This window comes from Argopecten irradians, chromosome 6 (genome assembly GCF_041381155.1).
Source record: "Argopecten irradians isolate NY chromosome 6, Ai_NY, whole genome shotgun sequence".
Lineage (NCBI taxonomy): Eukaryota > Metazoa > Mollusca > Bivalvia > Pectinida > Pectinidae > Argopecten > Argopecten irradians.
Window position 1 is genome coordinate 1,319,839 of NC_091139.1, and position 23,665 is coordinate 1,343,503.

At 34.5% G+C, this 23,665-nt stretch overlaps 2 protein-coding genes across 2 annotated transcripts in view; one reads left to right on the plus strand and one right to left on the minus strand.

Moving 5' to 3' along the window:
- The first annotated feature begins 650 nt into the window (after nucleotides 1-650).
- LOC138324688 (cholesterol 25-hydroxylase-like) lies at nucleotides 651-8,854 on the plus strand. The gene is made up of 2 exons (XM_069269727.1): nucleotides 651-819; nucleotides 5,558-8,854. The coding sequence occupies exon 2, from the start codon at nucleotides 5,558-5,560 to the stop codon at nucleotides 6,533-6,535; it is 978 nt and encodes a 325-aa protein (XP_069125828.1). The 5' UTR covers nucleotides 651-819; the 3' UTR covers nucleotides 6,536-8,854.
- A 4,583-nt stretch (nucleotides 8,855-13,437) lies between these two features.
- LOC138324687 (neurogenic locus notch homolog protein 1-like) overlaps nucleotides 13,438-23,665 on the minus strand; it is a 37,419-nt gene continuing 27,191 nt past the window's right edge. The window contains exons 7-10 of the mRNA XM_069269726.1: nucleotides 16,455-16,589; nucleotides 15,983-16,071; nucleotides 15,232-15,379; nucleotides 13,438-14,854 (exon numbers count right to left, since the gene is read on the minus strand). Coding sequence (XP_069125827.1) covers nucleotides 14,817-14,854; nucleotides 15,232-15,379; nucleotides 15,983-16,071; nucleotides 16,455-16,589 — 410 coding nt within the window. The 3' untranslated portion in view covers nucleotides 13,438-14,816. The remainder of the gene's footprint in view (nucleotides 14,855-15,231; nucleotides 15,380-15,982; nucleotides 16,072-16,454; nucleotides 16,590-23,665) is intronic.

Genomic DNA, 23,665 nt, shown 5'->3' on the forward strand with positions numbered 1-23,665 from the left:
AAGTCAAAATTTCCATGACAACCTCGAGTGAAAAATTATAGACTGTAGAATAACATTTTTGTGTCGTATTCAATTGTTTCTAATTAATGACCATCTCAAAAAGTCAGCGAACAGTGAGATTTTTGACTGACACCTGAAGTCAATTATTGCTACAAATGTGTATTTACATACACTGTATTATTTATAATTCTGTATTTTACTCCACAAATAAACATTTTTGGATATGAATTGAAATAAAATGACTAGGATTACTTTTACCGTGGAAAGATGTTGCCAGAATCGTAATTGCTGCATTTATAGTACAACATGTATAATCAGCTTTTTTTTTTTTTTTAAATATTAAACAGTATTTATAGCTTCATCGGCTCACATCATTACAACATACATTATACATAACTGTACTATATTACAAACATGAACAGAAATAGAGAAGGATAGCACCTGTTTATGGAGCGATAATGTTGACAACTTTTCTGTATTCCCTACAGCTTTTAACCATACATTGTAGTTATGTTAGCTGTGACAATGATACAGGATTGATCACACCTGGTCTTCCTACGTTTTTGAGATCGTATATCCTTGACGACGTGAATAGTAGCATATTGTACGAGTCGTACTGGTAGAGGTCACATGTGGGTCACCGCCTTGCACTGTTCACGCTGAGGCTGTAGGTAGACTAGTACAGGTATGTCAAGCAGATATCAATGTTCTATCAATTTCTGTTTTAGATTGACCAGATTGATGTTGAAAGCCCGTCATTTTATCGTGCTGGTAGAATATTGATGCAGAGAACACGTCACTGACCACGATAATTGAGAGGTATGTTTAAATATTTACTGATTCGATAAATAAGTGGGTTTGATTATGTTCGTACATGACAACTAAAACTGCTTATCACATCTTATAACCAACATAGGTATACTGAGTAATGTATGTATCTACAGTGTTATCGTTTCATATTGACCATGCGAAAGTATTTGACATTTTAAAATGTTGTTGCTTTATATTGCTTTAGATTATTTGGCGATACAATAATATGGTATTGATTTTCCACATCCTCATCTCAAATTCACCTTTCAATGCTAAGTTTTGCTACAGTAGGTAACTTCCCATATGTTCCGCATGTGTAGTACATAATGCAGGAAGTATTATAGTATTTGACGTAACAATTTTGTTATTTTATAGTCATCACTTTTCATTTTATCGATTTGTAGTATCACATCAAATTCATACCATACATTTGAATCTTTACTGCATCAAGTTAACTGCCTCCATATCTGTACCGTCCATACATAATTTACGCGTGTACCAGTCTCCTATAATGATATATGAAAGTTTTATAAAATATTTCTTTATTACTGGCAATTTTTATGCTTCAGCGAGTTATCTACGCTTGTCACCATGTTTTATGCCTAATTATATGCATTTACATCTACGTTTGTTGCTATCTCTGGGGAAGCTACCTATGGGGAAATACTCGGTTATTTTGCTCCTAGCGATCCAGTTTGTTTGATAACGATGGACTTAACCTTTAAAACAGGTGCATACACAAGAAACATGTTGTATTTTCATTGTTAAAAGATTATTCAAGCATTATGGAATACCGCTGTATATCGATTTTAACGCGAGTCTATCACTTTTGAAGACTGTGTTATTGTATAACGTATCATATTAAACGATCTGTTAAAGTCTTGATAATAATACCGTGAATTTATTTGTAAATACAAAAAATATACTATAGATGCATCAAGGTCATTTTGAAAGAACAAAAAATCGGGGACCTTATGTTTATGTTTGAAGTTCTGAACCTTGAGCCATTAATGGAAGATTTCATTTGAAATACAGTCGCATCAGACTTAAAATGTATGCAAGGAGGACACATTTGGATTAACTACTGGTAGTAAGACATAACCACATACCATTGTATGTATGTAGGACACATATGGATTTACTACTGGTAGTAAGACATACTACATACCATTATGTATGTATCACACATATGGATTTACTACTGGTAGTAAGACATAACCACATACCATTGTATGTATACACATATGGATTACTATGTAGTAAGACATAACCACATACCATGTATGGACACATTGGATTTACTACAAGTAGTAAGACATAACCACATACCATTGTATGTATGTAGGACACATATGGATTTACTACAAGTAGTAAGACATAACCACATACCATTGTATGTATGTGTAGGACACATTTGGATTTACTACAAGTAGTAAGACATAACGACATTCCATTGTATATATGTAGGACACATTTGGATTTACTACAAGTAGTAAGACATAACCACATACCATTGTATGTATGTAGGACACATATGGATTTACTACAGTAGTAAGACATACAATACCATTGTATGTATGTAGACACATATGGATTTACTACAAGTAGTAAGTAACACATACCATTGTATGTATGTAGGACACATATGGATTTACTACAAGTAGTAAGACATAACCACATACCATTGTATGTATGTATCACACATATGGATTTACTACAAGTAGTAAGACATAACCACATACCATTGTATGTATGTAGGACACATATGGATTTACTACAAGTAGTAAGACATAACCACATACCATTGTATGTATGTAGGACACATATGGATTTACTACTGGTAGTAAGACATAACCACATACCATTGTATGTATGTAGGACACATATGGATTTACTACTCGTAGTAAGACATAACCACATACCATTGTATGTATGTAGGACACATATGGATTTACTACTAGTAGTAAGACATAACCACATACCATTGTATGTATGTAGACATGGATTACTACTGTAGTAAGACATAACACATACCATTGTATGTATGTAGGACACATTTGGATTAACTACTCGTAGTAAGACATAACCACATACCATTGTATGTATGTAGGACACATTTGGATTAACTACTCGTAGTAAGACATAACCACATACCATTGTATGTATGTATCACACATATGGATTTACTACTCGTAGTAAGACATAACCACATACCATTGTATGTATGTAGGACACACATATGGATTTACTACAAGTTGTAAGACATAACCACATACCATTGTATGTATGTAGGACACACATATGGATTTACTACAAGTAGTAAGACATAACCACATACCATTGTATGTATGTAGGACACACATATGGATTTACTACAAGTAGTAAGACATAACCACATACCATTGTATGTATGTAGGACACATATGGATTTACTACTCGTAGTAAGACATAACCACATACCATTGTATGTATGTAGGACACATATGGATTTACTACTCGTAGTAAGACATAACCACATACCATTGTATGTATGTAGGACACACATATGGATTTACTACAAGTAGTAAGACATAACCACATACCATTGTATGTATGTAGGACACATATGGATTTACTACAAGTAGTAAGACATAACCACATACCATTGTATGTATGTAGGACACATATGGATTTACTACAAGTTGTAAGACATAACCACATACCATTGTATGTATGTAGGAACACATATGGATTTACTACTGGTAGTAAGACATAACCACATACCAGTGTATGTATGTAGGACACATATGGATTTACTACTCGTAGTAAGACATAACCACATACCATTGTATGTATGTAGGACACACATATGGATTTACTACAAGTTGTAAGATATAACCACATACCATTGTATGTATGTAGGACACATATGGATTTACTACAAGTAGTAAGACATAACCACATACCATTGTATGTATGTAGGACACACATATGGATTTACTACTGGTAGTAAGACATAACGACATTCCATTGTATGTATGTAGGACACATATGGATTTACTACAAGTAGTAAGACATAACCACATACCATTGTATGTATGTAGGACACACATATGGATTTACTACAAGTGTAAGATATAACCACATACCATTGTATGTATGTAGGACACATATGGATTTACTACTGTAGTAAGACATAACCACATACCAGTGTATGTATGTAGGACACACATATGGATTTACTACTGGTAGTAAGACATAACGACATTCCATTGTATGTATGTAGGACACATATGGATTTACTACTGGTAGTAAGACATAACCACATACCATTGTATGTATGTAGGACACATATGGATTTACTACTAGTAGTAAGACATACTACACATACCATTGTATGTATGTAGGACACAAATGGATTTACTACTAGTAGTAAGACATAACCACATACCATTGTATGTATGTATCACACAAATGGATTTACTACTCGTAGTAAGACATACTACATACCATTGTATGTATGTATCACACATATGGATTTACTACTGGTAGTAAGACATAACCACATACCATTGTATGTATGTATGACACATATGGATTTACTACTGGTAGTAAGACATAACCACATACCATTGTATGTATGTAGGACACATATGTGTTTACTACAAGTAGTAAGACATAACCACATACCATTGCATGTATGTAGGACACATATGGATTTACTACTGGTAGAAAGACATAACCACATACCATTGTATGTATGTAGGACACATATGGATTTACTACTAGTAGTAAGACATACTACATACCATTGTATGTATGTAGGACACATATGTGTTTACTACAAGTAGTAAGACATAACCACATACCATTATGTATGTAGGACATATATGGATTTACTACTCGTAGTAAGACATACTACATACCATTGTATGTATGTATCACACAAATGGATTTACTACTAGTAGTAAGACATAACCACATACCATTGTATGTATGTATCACACAAATGGATTTACTACTGGTAGTAAGACATACTACATACCATTATGTATGTATCACACATATGGATTTACTACTGGTAGTAAGACATAACCACATACCATTGTATGTATGTAGGACACATATGGATTTACTACTGGTAGAAAGACATAACCACATACCATTGTATGTATGTAGGACACATATGGATTTACTACTAGTAGTAAGACATAACCACATACCATTGTATGTATGTAGGACACACATGGATTTACTACTAGTAGTAAGACATACTACATACCATTGTATGTATGTAGCACACACTTTGATTTACTAGTAGTAGTAAGACGTAACCACATACCATTGTATGTTAGTAGGATACATATGTTTACTAGTTGATTTTCTGGCTTTACTTTAAGATTTTCTAATAAAAGGAAACATAGAAAAGTACTAGGATTACTAGGTCCAAATTATAGGAGTACGAACCATTACACCGTTCTCTGTAGGCATTGACTCGATGAACAATAGGTTATTGTTTACTGACATCATATCACGCTGCATTGGTGACTTTAGGTTTATTTTCGTTTTACAACATTTGTCAACATTTGCGGGATATCTATGCATTTTCTGGACTCCAATACGTACATAATTTTGTCTCATATACCGGTGGATTGCTAAAGACAAAATCACTTGAAGGGACACGGCAAATGTCCTATGATTCTGATTTTTTATGAAAGAAAATTACGATAATGACATCCACTTTATCCCATTCTTTGTATCTTTCCAGATGGCTGTAACGAAGGCGAGTCGGGATGCGATGGGAGAAGTAAAGACACGACCATTGGAGGGCAAGGACCGCTTCATTCCTTGGATCGTACGGGCACTTATTGTGCTGGGGGTTAGCATTTCTATACATAATTTGGATACCCTACAAACCCGGTTGGACAGTGCCTGGTATTACCTGCGATCCACATGGGCTTTTAACTCCGTCTACTTTGAGTCCTGGCACGCGACACTGACCTACGCTATTGCAATACCTGTTTATCCGTTTGCCTTACATTACATGCCGTTTTTAGATAAGTACAAAGTGCATCCTTCGGTAACGTATGTGCATACAACCGTGATGAATATAATATTTGAAGCAATTATATACCTTACACCATTGATGCTGTTAGATACATTCACGATCAAGAAATACATGGGAGTACAACCGTCCGTCATGGCACAAAAACGCCTTAGTTTTATCCAGACTACCCGACCACTTCCTATAGCCCCACCAACTGTTGGAGGTGTATGTTTTCAACTTGTGACAAGTATCTTGCTATTCGATTTTATGTTCTTTTGTTTTCATCTACTGTTCCACAAAAACGCTTGGCTGTACAAAACTGTACACGCGTTGCATCACAAGCATGACGTCATGCACGGCCGCGTTACAAACTTGCTGACAGTCCAAGAGAGGATAACACTCATTTTATCAGCGAACTACGCGCTTAGATTTATGGGAAGTCATCCATTCACGAGAATGCTGTTTGTACCAGTGTTTATCTTTCTCTTAGTCGACAACCATACCGGATACGATCTTCCATTCGGAATTCATCGAATTATTCCGTTTAATTTGATGGGAGGACCCGCTGCTCACATGGCTCATCATTTCAAAGGAACAACACATTACCAGCCATTCTTTACCTACCTGGATACTCTTCTGGAGAAATATTACGCCCATTCAGTTGGAGGCAATAAGAAGACTGCTGATAACCAACACTGAAAAATGACCATTGGTGTTTGCGATGATCTACTTGTATCACCATTTGGAAAATAAAACGTGTTTGCGGCAAATAGAAAGTATAGTATAAATAGAAAGGAGAGACGCGCGGACAAGCTTTAGAGCGATATTCCAGGAATAGGTACCAGCCCATCGAATTGTCCAAAACCGGAAAGCAGGCTACAAAACTTATATAGGCTTCCTTTGATAAACAATGGCCGCCTTAATTAGTAATGAACGGAAATATTGAGTCACCATTTCATCTTTTATATTTCAATTTGTATAACCTACGCCATTGTAATGTTGTATCAAAATAGTTCACACGAAAACGGTTTTATAAATTGACAAAATAATGAAATGTACAAGGTGTTTCAGATATTGATATGTGTATTTGATGCGAAATCCACTAAGTCATTATCGCTCAGACGTAACATTGATAATTGTTTTCTATTTTATATCATCTTAATTAAGACCATAAATTTTGATCACTTAAAGGCCCACTACCTTTCCGGAGCAAAATATAAAGATTTCTTGAAACATTAATTACCTCAGACAAGGACATAGTCATTCAGATCCCCCGCCAATGGAAGATATCAAAGCTGAAGTAAGTTTGATTGTGGAGACTTATGTGTATGAAAAAAAAATAGGAAAAAGGAAGTTGAGCTAAAGAAAGATGGAGTATAATTCAAGTAGAGCGGGGCTGCAATTGTTGAATCAGGTATACAGCCTTGACATTTATATTAGATTATATACACAAAGATGGGTGGAGTTTTGCAAAGTAACATTTACCACTTACCATATTTTCAGCAATGTTTCAATGGTAACGGAAAAAGTGCAAAAAATGAAAACCCAAAAACAGCAAAAGGTACTACTAGACCATAAAAAGAATGTGTCTATGAAGTTTCGTGGAAATATCTCTGCTGGTTTTAGAGTTGTGCTCCGGAAACGATTCTTACACAAAAATCTGCCATTTTCAGCAATGTTTCCATGGTTACAGAAAAAAGTACAAAAAGTGAAAACCTTAAAATAGCAAAAGGCACTACTAGACCATAAGACCAATGTGTCTATGAAGTTTCGTGGAAATATCTCTTCTGGTTTTAGAGTTATGCTCCGGAAACCATTCGTACGGACGGACAGAAGGACGGACGGAACCCATTTGTTTAAAATATATACCTATGGCCTAAGATGAGGTTACAACACCAAACATATGCAAGATTTCCTGCGTAATATATGTTAACAATGGGGAATCATTTCGCTGTTTTACCGTCTGCCGCAGTGATAGTCAACTACCGCGCGGTATTTAGGACGACGGGGAAAACATAAGACGACCCACGTTATGAAAATTAACATTTTATTTATTTTAATTGAATTGTGTAGGAGGTGATAATAAGTGTAGTATTAACGTTAAGTTAATAACTTTTGCCACCTCTACAAAATTATTAATCTCGTTTTACATTCCCATTTTAAAAAACAAAAACCGTTTCGGAAAGGTAGTGGGCCTTTAAGATGAAGTATCATGTGTCCCATTGCAATCACCTCTGTCCATTGTAGTGTTTAGTCCATCGTTCGTCTTCCGTCGTAGGTCTGTAAACAATTTACATCTTCGATTTTTCCAAGACTATTGAAGTAAATCCAGCGGTATTTTACAAACCCCTTCTATGGCTTCGAGACATTTTTAATCATTATTTACATGTACCAAAGTCCATAAGGGTGTGAGAGGAGCCAAAAGGGGTAAAATTGACTTACATTTTTGACAAACTTGGTCAAATTGTCCATAACTCATAAATGTTTCTAATGTTTTATATTATTGTTTTACCGAAATTCCATATCTCATAATATTTTGGTCATATTTCTATACTATATACATAAACCGTCAGTCATGACTTACAACAAGAGCCTAGTTTAAGCATGGGAGCAAAGTATGTTGACGCGTATCTTTGTGTATGTTTTAGAATTCAGGATTTCGCTTATCAAGTAAATACTGTGTACGCTATCCTCAGGGACAGCTCAAAACTAGTCTATGTTGTATCAGGACAAGTATCTATGATATCCAATCAATGATAATATAGAGTATGTAACTAACCAATCGGTAAACAGCGTTTTACCAGTAGTGAGCAAATCGTTTGTCTATCTCACTCGGGGCCAATCTTTTTGTATGATCAGGTCAATCATTCACAAGTACGCTTTATTGAAAAACAATTGTCGAAGACTGATCTCTGATATTTGTTTGATTTTGGTAGTAATATACAGCGCATGATTACTTGTAAGATAATTCTCGTTTTATTGACAAAAGTAAATGAGAAGGAATCCTTGTTAGTGTTTCCCACAGGAAAAAAAAGGGCATGGTGCTGGGTTTTGAAAAGGGCACCTTGACCGCGTTAAATAATCATCAGAGGGGCACAAAGGTTATATCGACAACTTCCAATACATGGGGAAATCTTTAAAACTGTCTTGTTGTTTATTTAATTCTGGTTCAACTTAATATCATTTAAATGCTTTAAACTCTCTGAGTTGCTAAGTAATATCAGGACATCTATTTAATTATTCTGAGTGAAAAAAATGATTTTGAAAATTGTAATCTGCAGATCATATGATCATGACTATAACTGATTCACAAGAAAGATCTAAATTTCATTTATATTAATTAAAAGAATGGGAAAATTCAAAATGTATTCCTTTATTTCTATCCAATTACCTTTATTTTATATATATCTTTATTTAAATATTAAAAATACTGTATTGATTTGAATAAGATAACATGTTTCATAATAATGGACAATTAATTAAAATAATGTTCTAAATTTATAAGCACTAAATTAAGAAAATACAGATAAGTGTTGGAGTAGTTTGCAAAATATTTCAATTTAATCTGATAGAGAAAAAATGATTTCTTTTTAATTTGATTTATTTTAATTACTTTACTATTAATAATTTTATTATTATTAAGATATCTTTTCTAAAAATAAATTCACATCGAAATTCTAAAAAAATTATACCGTTTTCGTTTTTTAAAAACGTGAATATTAGTAAAATCCGGAAATTCAATACCTCCGGATCTACTATTACAATACACCCAAAATGGCGGCCATTACGATTGCAAATCTTGTGACATCAATCCGATATAGATAGGCCTATTAAACATTAAAAACGTGAGTAAATCATTTACAGTTGTAAGCAGTATTTGTTTTTGAAGTAATGCTCACTAGCTGTAGTCATAAAACTTATTGAAAGGCCAGCTGATTGTTTTCTAGGCTGCCGATCGGCTGCTTGACTACTGCTTACGTAATACACAGACCTGAAAGTGACACCACAAGCCAAGGTGGAAATAGCCCAAGGCTGTTAATTAGGGCCACTGGGGTGTTGGTCAGGGGGTCAGGGAGTGGTCACACTTCTTTTGTTTACTTAATTATCAAGCCATTACCTGGTATTTGGTAGTTTAGTAGAAGTGTACTGGGGACAAACAGGGCACGGCGTTAGGTCATAGGGGCATGGCGTCAAGTAAAAAGGGCACGGCGCGGCGCCATGCTAATCGGGGCTGTGGGAAACACTACTTGTTTACAATAAAAAAACCACCTATCCATTCGCGTGTCAATGAATTTAGTAGGATCAGAATAACAATATTATAGTGTATAATATAATATATTTACGTTTACTTGTCACCTCTACAATATAAACTAACCAAGGCAAAGTGAAGTATATGACGGTATAGCTGACATCCAAAACGTGACCATTATGACGTCACTAATGTTGACGTGGTGATGTCAACTGATCACCGTCAAAATGGCTGTTCCATCTTATGGATGAAATCGTCGTTGATAAACGGTTTTCCAGGTCTAGCTTCAACAATGTTAATACAAAAACCCTAAAATGAGTTGATGATGTAAATTTAAGCATTAAACTATCTTCCTGTGGCATCTATGGTCTATATATAGATACCAGAGCTTCAATCATCTTATTATGCGCTAGCGCACATTATGAAAATTATCTGCAAAGCTCTGTCATCTATATAGACCATAGATACCATAGGAAGATAGTTTAATGCTTAATAATATATGATAATTATATATCCGGATATAATACAACTATATCTAATATAGGCTATGATAGTGAGGATAAATATATCTATATATAAACTGAACGTGAGGTGACGTAATTCTTACAATAGCATATCATTACAAAAGGCTTAGTTTAGGAAATAACAAACTTGTGTTTTATTTCAGACAAATTGTTAGTCATATATCTTATTTGAGCGCTTTTTGCTCTGTATATGTGGCATTACCATCTGTTATATAACCGGTAACGTATTTATATTTATATATTTACATTTTCACTGCAGTCTCATTATGTAACCTTACCAAACTCAGTTGTCAGTCATATAGACAATGAACTTCAAGCGCTTATTGTGACGTCATTATCATTGTAACGTCACAATTGTGCCAGCGATTACGAAAAATGGCTGTTCAAAATGGCTGTTCCATCCATGACGATAACGAATGATTATTTCATTATAGATACAATATTTCTTGGGATTTCATTATAAAATTATAACCAACAGTAAATATAAGCATTGAACGTCTTTCAGTTGGCGCGCTTCGTGAAATTTGCCTCTGTCCAGTTTGAATTCATATTAGCTATGAATGCCAACTGAAAGACGTTCAATGCTTAAATAACTTCGGTACATTGTGACGGTTGATAGCAAAAAAAATCCAGCTATATTTTGTTGGCAATTTTGTGCGTTTGGTTTTAATATGAAAGAATATACTTATTTAATACTTACGATATATAGTTTGACAATTAAGATATATTCTGTAGTAGAACGTCACATTTGTTGTATAAATTCCTTCTACTCCCCTAGCTTTTCCTCGTGATTTCTGCTTCTAGAATTTGTTCTTAATTATCAACAGTAACATTGTTAAATTATCGTTTGGATCCACTTTCTATTATTTTCTCAATTTGCACTTTTTTTCTTTATCAATATGAAAGTGGTTGATATTTGAACTTTTTTAAGTGAAAATCATCCAATTCGGCAAAAAGTAGGAATGTGTGTGAGAAGAAAAAATATTGAATTTTGTCTATGAATAAACTCATGTAAAAAAATACAAAAAAAAAAGAAACTTCAATACTTTGCCAGAAAAACCATGTGTAATTCTACATCTTCCATACACTGTATTAGTTACACGGAAGTTTAGATATCCTTACTTATAAATGCATAAGCCAGGGGGTTATTACACGATCGTGAATTTCATTATGCATATTTTTTGCATCATAAATCCGAACTGGTCGTATCGTAATGTGTTTTATTAAAATTACAATAAAATAATGCGCCTTTGTTATAATTTACAAAAAAAAAAAAAAAAAAAAAAAATGCACAAACCCAATCGACTTTTTTCATACAAAGAGTTTCAGAATTCATCAGCAATTACAACCGGGGGGACAACCCATCGTTTGGAAACCCAGAAAAGTTAAAATTATCAACATAACTATTAATACTGAAGTAAGAAATATTAGTATACGTGTTATAAAGCTCATCACGTATAGGAATAATACCGAAGGGAAATTAATGGAGCGCAAACTATTACTTGTAATTGTTGGTACCTTGCAGGTTTCTTTTTTGTCTGACGATGGCTGCGAGTATTAATCCGCAGCTCTCCTTTCTTTGTGATACTGATCGAATTCAGGAATTTGTATGTTTCGTGGTTGTATTTATGCAAATATACTTTTCGACCCCCAAAAATGCAACGAAGGAAAATAAAGAATTTAAGATTGTGTTCGGTTGACAAGAAACGCACGCATAATTTTCACAGTATACATATATTCCATCTACAAACGTTTACACTTGTCAAAGATACACCAAATAATGATTAAACATAAAGTCAACTTTAATGTAGCTGATGTGTATTCCTACATTCTAATCATCAAGAGAAAACTATTTGAAATAAAGTCATCTATTTTTAATATTGACAAAATTACTTTTTGCTAATTCTGATTTCAAAGCCATTCTAATATCTATAACATTCAAACATACCAAGTCATCTAGGGATGCATGTCCTGAAATTGATTCACAATTAAGCAGGAACTATCAAGGTCTATTTTAACTGCGTAAATAACCACTCAATGAAAATAATCAGTACGATTTTTATGAGGTTTTACACATTAATAAAAATGACGATGAAATATCAAATATGGTTATTTTTGGCTATTTGCACATTCACCAAAGAAAGTCTGCTTCAGTTGAACCAATAGAGAGTTATATCATTCAGAATATTTATGACTTAGACATATCTATAATTGTCACTGTTTCTGTATCGATAAAAAAGTTGGAGCGAATCTGTTTATTTCCCAATAACTTGAGTGCAGAACGTGACCCGATTCGGTGCGTATGGATGCATGTAAACATTGGCGGATTTGCTTTGACATTCTAGAAAATCGCGTATCAATATTTACAAATAACACATATAGGTGACAATCGGAGACATACAATCACACAGATTTATTGTTTTGAATGTGGTGTTGCTATTTAACATGAATAAAATAAGTGAATTATAAATACTGTTTTTTGTGACGTCATAGAAAAAGAGCGAATGAAGCTGTCAGTCAAAGGCGCGCTTTTTCTGAATGGCTGTTGTGCACGGTGAAACATGACGACAGTATAATTTTGACGGCGAATAGCACAAGTAAATGATTGTATCTGATTGATTTTATTGTTTAGAAAAATATTGTAAATATCAGGATTAACCTCTTTCTTTGCGCAATATACCTCGTGCTCCATTGGGTTTATCATTTCATAAACTAAACAAAGTAGGAGGTTAATCCTTGAGTATTTTAATTAAATTATCATGTTCTACTGGAATGCAATGGTCTAGCGTAACCAATCGTATAAATGAATATGTTCTGAAATACTAAAACAAAAACAAACAATTGATTTATTAGTGGTACTGTTCAAAGCAAAATTAACTTCGTCAAAGAGAATTTGGACGCCGAAGAGTTCGAGAATGAAAAGTTAACATCAGCAATGTATTCTTATTACGCCTCATTGGTTAACCTCTCAAAATAATCACACAACTAAAGACTCCATGAGATCCTGTATCAGATGCATTTTACATATTATGTGGCAGTACAAGGTACATCAGTTATTACATGTGACTTTGCTTTTTTTTTTTAATTATGAGTTTCGGCCATATCGGGGCTAGTAAAATGTGTAAATGAACAACATATATATGGATACAAGGATTTTATATTTTCAGTTCACATTTTAAAACAATTGCACAATGAAATTTTGTAGAACAAATTGATAATTATAATTGCACAATATAAATTTTGTAGAACATATCGATGAATATTATTGCACAATGTAATTTTGTAGAATATATCGATAAATATTATTGCATAATATAAATTTTGTGGAATATATCGATAAATATTATTGCACAATATAAATTTTGTAGAATATATCGATAAATAATATTGCACAACGTAATTTTTGTAGAATATATCGATAAATATTAACAGGTTCAAAATGTTTTTCCAATTATTTTATATACTTAAAACAACAGTCTCAATAATATGTACCATTATTTTATATACTTAAAACAACAGTCTCAATAATATGTAAAGATAAAATAAAAATCTGTAAGTTTGCAAAGTAGAACAAAAACGTATTGCACATACACTTGATAATGCAAGTGATGACTTATTTTCAGTCTTTTACTGTAGACACAAACTGTTGATTTTTATTACTAGTATTGGAATGTTTCCATCAATTATATGATTAGGTATTGTTGGTATGGTTACACAATAAATATGTTTTCTCAACAGACAACTCTTAAAACGAAATAAAATAAACGTATCAAATGCTGTATACGTGTTAATAAAACAAAGTTACATCGATCATAATTAATAAGTAAAATCAATAAATAAAAAGAATAGAATTCGCTTAAACAAATGCTGACTAGGTGAGATTTCTAGTATAAATAATAATGAAATACATTTAGGAATACAACTTTTTTTTGCACTTCTTAAACGCTATATTCATCATCACATTTCTTTTGTAAACTATAGGATTAGTGTGAGCAGCAATAAGATAATTCTAAGTCTGTTTTAACCAAAGTGACCACATACAAACAAATGTATAAACACAATCAATGAGACTTATTTAACATTGTATCATCACTTATCACAAACCCTTACACAAGCTATACAATAACTTGATCTCCAACCATTAAACACATGTCATAATACAACAGGTTGCAACAAGTGACCATACTTTATGCAAGGTATGTACTGTTTACTGGAGAGGTGTATTGCAATCTCTTCCGGTGTAATCTGCAACAATTATAAACAATATGTGCATTAACATACTTTTCATTAACAACACATCACATCACATCATCCATCTCCTGTAGTCCATACCATTGGTGTTGATGAAGAGGTATGTGTTTCTTGCCATGCCTAATACTAGTGGGTCCCACTTAAACGGGATAATACCAATGTTGAAATTAAAAATTACTACACGTGTACATAATAAGTGATTTTTTCAATGACGTATACGTGGCTTTAACAAAACTAACGAACGTAGCATATTACGAAAAACCTGGTATAATTATTGGGAGGGGGATCTCAGTAACCCTCGAGGGTTTTTTTCTAATTTTTCTTCGTTTTAGTTAAAGAAAACCAAACTTAAATCAAGAAAATAAACTTACGGCCACATGGATCCAGTCTCTCACATTTGTCCCCAACAAATCCAGGCGGACATGAGCATCGGAACGATCCCTGAGCATCCTCGGAACAGGTGCCCCGTACACAGGGCTCAGACTCGCACCCAACTACACTGCTCACACACAACTCTCCCTGGTAATTAAAAAAGTAGTTCAGAAAACAAATATCAATAGAAGCAGAAAAGAATACTCTCTTAATTAAATTCAATCTTGATCATTTACTCATATTAGAAAATTGAACATTAACACAAATACAAGTTTCACTAATACGTAAATGAATCTGAAAGGTAGGCTAAACCAGTTCCCTAATATATATACATTTAAAGATGCTCTGCCGCCAACAGAGCATAAACGATACTCATTAATTGAACAATAATTGATGTTTTATGATGTATATATATATATATATATATATATAGGTCTAATAAACGCAAAAAAAAATATTTAAAAAAATGCATTTGGAACATGCGCACTCAGTATTTCATTCCATATATCACATAGTACCATGGAATTTTTTCGGGACACAATTAATATTTTTTTCATATTTTTATCTTCAAGTAAAATTAAAAGCTCAAACTTTTCAATGGTGGTAATGGTGTAAAGTAGATAACTTTTGTAACTGAAGAAAAATATTAATTCGTCTGCTCCTGTTTTGACAGAGAAAAAATAGCATTTGTCAGCAGTAGAACATCTTTTATGCCTTTACAATATTTTCATATTCTTAACATACACGTACTGAGAATCCTGGATAGCAGTCACATACGACAGTGTCATTGTTAATCCAACAGTCCCCCTGCTGATTACAGACGTCTGCAGTACATTGATCTAAAGCGAGAACACAAGTAGTTTATAATACTGCTGGCTTTATACAATTATAAACAGAATGATAAAAATGAAATGACACAACAATTCTTCATCTTATTACAGGGAAAATAGAATATTTTTCTAATGTACTATTTAGAATACTTCATAATGTCTTGAGATTTCAAACAAAGCCAGATGCAACAAATGAATATATTATCCACTGAAAAATAAAGATCGAAGAATACTTTTGACAATTGTATTGCATGTGGAATGTTTTGCATTTCAAATTTTCAAGTGATCACATTTGAGATCAGAAAACAGCAAATGCTTCTAGTTGATAAACAACTATTTATATAAAACGTTTCATATAATTTCACAGTTTCATATTTTAATGTATCCCTTACCAATGATCTGACAGAACCAGCCGGTGACTCCTGCTGGACAAGTACAGAAGACACCATACTCATCCACGTTACACTGGCCTTCGCTTTCACACGGATTTGGGTAACACGAGGTCACCAACGTCTCACAATGTACACCTGGACAGAAAGGTAGGGATAACATAAAACCGTTAGAGTCACACGAGGTCACCAACGTCTTACAATGTATACCTGGACAGAAAGGTAGGGATAACATAAAACTGTTAGAGTCACACGAGGTCACCAACGTCTTACAATGTATACCTGGACAGAAAGGTAGGGATAACATAAAACTGTTAGAGTCACACGAGGTCACCAACGTCTCACAATGTACACCTGGACAGAAAGGTAGGGATAACATAAAACTGTTAGAGTAACACGAGGTCACCAACGTCTCACAATGTACACCTGGACAGAAAGGTAGGGATAACATAAAACTGTTAGAGTCACACGAGGTCACCAACGTCTTACAATGTATACCTGGACAGAAAGGTAGGGATAACATTATATACTGTTAGAGTCACACGAGGTAAACAACGTCTCACAATATACACCTGGACAAAAAGGTAGGGATAACATTAAACTGTTAGAGTCACACGAGGTAAACAACGTCTCACAATATACACCTGGACATAAAGGTACGGATAACATTATACTATTAGAGTCACACGAGGTAAACAACGTTTCAAAATGTACACCTGGAAAGAAAGGTAGGGATAACATTAAACTGTTTACAGTCACGCGAGGTAAACAACGTCTCACAATGAACCCCTGGACAGAAAGGTAGGGATAACATTATACTGTTAGAGTCACACGAGGTCACCAACGTCTTACAATGTATACCTGGACAGAAAGGTAGGGATAACATTATATACTGTTAGAGTCACACGAGGTAAACAACGTCTCACAATGTAAACCTGGACAGATAGGTAGGGATAATTTTATACTGCTAGAGTAACACGAGGTAAACAACGTCTCACAATGAACACCAGGACATAAAGGTAGGGATAACATTATACTGTTAGAGTCACAAGAGGTAAACAACGTCTCACAATGTATACCTGGACAGAAAGGTAGGGATAACATTATACTGTTAGAGTCACAAGAGGTAAACAACGTCTCACAATGTTCATCTGGACAGAAAGGTAGGGATAACATTAAACTGTTAGAGTCACGCGAGGTTAACAATGTCTCACAATAAAGTTCATTCCAATGAATATCTTACACAATAAAGTTCATTCCAATGAATATCTTACACAATAAAGTTCTTTCCAGTGAATATCTTACACAACAAGAGGCCCAAGAGGCTTTGACGGTCACATGTTTGCAGATACAGAAAGAGCATTGCAACGTTGGTTTAAATCTGTAAAAATTATTTACGAATTAGAATAAACGAAAGTTAAACCTTCCTATTAGAATTTTTATTTTTTTTGTTTTTCATTTTGATAGTTAATGTATTATGTTACGGAACCTTATGCTTAAAATTCTAATTTGCTTTGCCAACGTTAAACAACAAAACCAAACTAGAAGTCAGTCAGTGTCAGTGATTTTATAAATTTCACTTTTTATTCTATGAAGATTATTTGGTTCCACCAAACCTGTGAGTTCAGATAATTTTTTGAAATTTTAGCCTATTTGACCCATATTGGCCCCGCCCCTCTGGCGCCTGGGGGTCGGCCAGGATTAATATGGATATGATGTTAAAATGCTATCTCATGCTAATAATTCTAACCCAGTTTGACTATTTTCCTATGAAAACAAAGCAAGTTATGTTCATAAATGTGTTTTTCCTATATAAACTATAGTAAATTTGACCCCCTCCCCAGGGGAAAATCTGAGATCCCAGGGCCATGAAATTCACAATTTTTGTAAAGGGCCTAAAACCTTCCAATCTATCAAGAGTATCTGCTTCCATCAAACCTGTGAATTCAGAAGAAGATTTTTGAAGTTTTAGCCTATTTAACCCCTTTTGGCCCCGCCCCTAAGACCCCTGGCGGTCAGCCAGGACCAATATGGATATGACGATAAAATACTATCTCAGGCTAATAATTCTAACCCAGTTTGACTAATTTCCTATGAAAAATAAGCAAATAACGTTCATAAATGTGTTTTTCCTATTTAAACTACAGTTAACTAGACTCCCTCCCCAGGGGGAAACATGAGACCCAAGGGTCATATAACTCACAATTTTTGTAAAGGACCTTAAGACCTTTCCATCTATGAAGAGTATTTGATTCTACCAGTTCGTGAATTTCAGAAGAAGATTTTTGAAGTATTAGCCTATTTGGTTCCTGTTTGTTAATAGGATTCAATGTCCATCTTATATGGATTATTCTGACATCATTTGACTAATTTCCTATCATAAATGACCACATAATGCTTCAAAATATGTTTTCACTATATTAACTTTAGTAAACTTAACCCCCTCTCCAGGGGAAACATGAGACCTCAGGGTCATATAATTCACAATTTTTGTAGAGGGCCTTGAGACCTTTCAATCTATGAAGAGTATTTGATTCTTTGATTCTACCACATCTGTGAGTGTAGAAGAAGATTTTAAAATTTTAGTCAATTTTACCCCTTTTGGCCCCTCCAACAGCTCCCTGGGGGTGGGGGGTCATATAATTCGCAATTTTGATTGGCCTTATGCCTTAGAAGGTTTGTGCAAAATTTCATTGAAATTGCTTCCGCTGTTTTTGAGAAGAAGTCGAAAATGTAAATTGTTTACGAACACACGACACACGACGCCGGGCAAAAGGCGATTAGAATAGGTCACTTGAGACTTCATCTCAGGTGACCTAATAAAGTTCATTCCAATAAATATCTTACACCATAAAGTTCATTCCAATGAATATCTTACACAATAAGGTTGATTCCAATGAATATATAATATTACACAATTAAGTTCATTCCAATGAATATCTTACACAATTAAGTTCATTCCAATGAATATCTTACACAATAAGGTTGATTCCAATGAATATATAATATTACACAATTAAGTTCATTCCAATTTTACCCCTTTTGGCCCCTCCCACAGCTCACTGGGGGTGGGGGTCATGTAATTCGCAATTTTGATTGGCCTTATGACTTAGAAGGTTTGTGCAAAATTTCATTGAAATTGCTTCCGCTGTTTTTGAGAAGAAGTCGAAAATGTAAATTGTTTACGAACACACGACACACGACGTCGGGCAAAAGGCGATTAGAATAGGTCACTTGAGACTTCATCTCAGGTGACCTAATAAAGTTCATTCCAATAAATATCTTACACCATAAAGTTCATTCCAATGAATATCTTACACAATAAGGTTGATTCCAATGAATATATAATATTACACAATTAAGTTCATTCCAATGAATATCTTACACAATTAAGTTCATTCCAATGAATATCTTACACAATAAAGTTGATTCCAATGAATATATAATATTACACAATTAAGTTCATTCCAATTTTACCCCTTTTGGCCCCTCCCACAGCTCACTGGGGGTGGGGGTCATGTAATTCGCAATTTTGATTGGCCTTATGACTTAGAAGGTTTGTGCAAAATTTCATTGAAATTGCTTCCGCTGTTTTTGAGAAGAAGTCGAAAATGTAAATTGTTTACGAACACACGACACACGACGTCGGGCAAAAGGCGATTAGAATAGGTCACTTGAGACTTCATCTCAGGTGACCTAATAAAGTTCATTCCAATAAATATCTTACACAATAAAGTTCATTCCAAGGAATATCTTACACCATAAAGTTCATTCCAATGAATATCTTACACAATTAAGTTCATTCCAATGAATATCTTACACAATAAGGTTGATTCCAATGAATATATAATATTACACAATTAAGTTCATTCCAATGAATATCTTACACAATTAAGTTCATTCCAATGAATATCTTACACAATAAGGTTGATTCCAATGAATATATAATATTACACAATTAAGTTCATTCCAATTTTACCCCTTTTGGCCCCTCCCACAGCTCCCTGGGGGTGGGGGTCATATAAAAATTCGCAATTTTGATTGGCCTTATGCCTTAGAAGGTTTGTGCAAAATTTCATTGAAATTGCTTCCGCTATTTTTGAGAAGTCGAAAATGTAAATTGTTTACGAACACACGACACACGACGTCGGGCAAAAGGCGATTAGAATAGGTCACTTGAGACTTCATCTCAGGTGACCTAATAAAGTTCATTCCAATAAATATCTTACACAATAAAGTTCATTCCAAGGAATATCTTACACCATAAAGTTCATTCCAATGAATATCTTACACAATTAAGTTCATTCCAATGAATATCTTACACAATAAGGTTGATTCCAATGAATATATAATATTACACAATTAAGTTCATTACAATGAAATATCTTACACAATTAAGTTCATTTCCAATGAATATCTTACACTATTAAGTTCATTCCAATGAATATCTTACACAATTAAGTTCATTCTAATGAATATCTTACACAATTAAGTTCATTCCAATGATTATCTTACACATTAAAGTTCATGAGAAGTCGAAAATGTAAATTCCAATGAATATCTTACACAATGGAGTTCATTCCAATGAATATCTTACACAATGGAGTTCATTCCAATGAATATCTTACACAATTAAGTTCATTCCAATGTATATCTTACACAATAAAGTTCATTCTCATTAATATCTTACACAATAAAGTTCATTCCAATGAATATCTTACACAATAAAGTTCATTCCAATGAATATCTTACACAATTAAGTTCATTCCAATGAATATCTTACACAGTTGATTTCATTCCAATGAATATCTTACACAATTAAGTTCATTCCAATGAATATCTTACACAATAAAGTTCATTCTCATTAATATCTTACACAATAAAGTTCATTCCAATGAATATCTTACACAATAAAGTTCATTCCAATGAATATCTTACCGAATAAAGTTCATTCTCATTAATATCTTACACAATAAATTAAAGTTCATAAGACAAAGACGAAAATTACAAAACATCATAGTAGCGGGTGCTACATCATTGATGATCACGTCCAACAACTTGGTAAAGGTAAATGTTTTATTCAGTAGTATTATAAACTCTAAAATAACAAAGTACAGCAAACAAAGAACATTAATGGATGTTACACAATCTACTCTAAAATAACAAAGTACAGCAAACAAAGAACATTAGTGGATGTTACACAATCTACTCTAAAATAACTAGGTGAAGTTAAAACGGATTTTTCTAATTACATTACTACTTTTTAAGTTTGATTAGAATTGAAGTTGCAGAAATAAAACAAGTCTTAAAGTCAAATGTGTTGACACTGTTGCCTAATACTGACACAAAAATAAATAACACCATAGTCCTGCTCTTACTACAATCATCGTGGGTGAGAACATTTCTGAGTGCAGGGTTTGACATTTACACAAAATTGACTCTGACAACGATATAACCCCACCTTAGTAACAAAAATTGTGAAATGCACAATAATAAATTAACTAGAATTATGTCTGTAAGACATAAAGTGCTCGCTAACTACTTACTAAAACCTTATTTTCCAGAACGTTATGCATCTACATTGTACATGTATAAGGCTCCTAAGGTGAGATATTTTGTACATACAAAACTGTAACACCTAATTGTACTCACAAGCCATAAATGAAAATCAATGTAATCCTCGGCATAACTTTATGTACAAGTGTACGTAGAGTACGTAGCACTAGCACTATCGATCATTATCCTTGGAGATAGATGGTTTATGTCCTTGATCTTGAACTGTATATGGTAATAAATAATTTGCTTTAAACTTAACGTCATCAGAACTATAAATGTGAAATTACTTTGAACACTGTTACAGCACTTTATACAGCACCTGTCCAGTCTCTGTTCACTTAGGTGACTTACCTGTGTTATGCTTGAATGCCTTTCTGGGGGACCATCAGAACTAGAGTTCAGGGCACCCGGACTGATATTGTATAAATGTTTTTATTATTCTGTTTCAGATCACCTTCCCAGGCAAGGCTGGGGGATTTTATAAATATATACCTCTTCAGAACCATAGCAGAATTGCGGGCTATGGTCCACTGGGTTTAGTACACGATAGTGCAACGTACATGTTTACCTAGGACCTAGGAGGTGGAAGAATCCTACCTCTAGCCTATCATGATATGAAATAAATGCAATTCTTCCTGCCTGAGCAAATGCGGATGCGGGCTATGGTCCACTTGCCCTGGGTTAGTACACGATCTAGTGCATGCACGTCGTACATGTTTACCTAGGACCTCCGGGAAACAATGGTTGTCTCGGCCACAGGGGCGCTTTCAGAAGGAAGAGGGGGAGCAATGGATGGCGTCCGAAACTTCTGTAGAGAACCCTGACACACACCAGGTTGAAAGGAGGGAATGTCATAATTCAACGATGTCCACACTCCCAATCTGCATGCCCTATCGTCGGGGATTTAGATGCCATTGAACTTCGACTTCTCTCTGGGAAGGAATGATAGCCGAATTTGAGCATAAAGTTTCAGGACCAGACGGGTGTTCTATGCGCACCAAGATTCCCGCAACTAGGTGGAGCATGTAGGAATCGTCGAAATTAGATGTGGAACATCTAATTCCCCTGGATGTGACAGAAAACCTCACGACATACATCGCAGCAGCCTTGTGGAAAACCATAGGAAGCTGTCGTGAGCCCGAAAGGCATGCACGGAACTGAAAAAACCTTCCGTTGCAAGTGAAACGGATGAATTTCCGTGGCCTACTGTCTATGATGGGAGATGTAGGAAGTAGGAATACTTTCAGATATTACTGTAAGTAAGCCCACATCCCCTCTCCTATGCTCCGTGGAGTCCTCACATCTTGAAGAGAGGAGGAATCATACGTGCCGTCACTTAAGATCTTTGAATGAGGACGCCCAGCTCCGCGATTTTTCAGAACCAGAGAAACGATTCCTTGAATAAAAGCCTGGAGTGCATTCCACCATAGGCACCTCCTCGGACCGCTCCCTTTTTTTTAAGCAATGGTCCTTACTTCCTCCTGGATGGCAAGTGGTCCTTTTCTTGATCCCCCGGTGGAGGGTACAAGATAGGTCTTGATGCCAAGCGGCGGATCCCACGCAAGAGGGCGAAGTTGCCCAACCCATCCTTGACCACAGACCAAAGGCCCATGTGTCCACTGGATGACATTTCCCTTCCACTCTGGGAGGAATAAGGA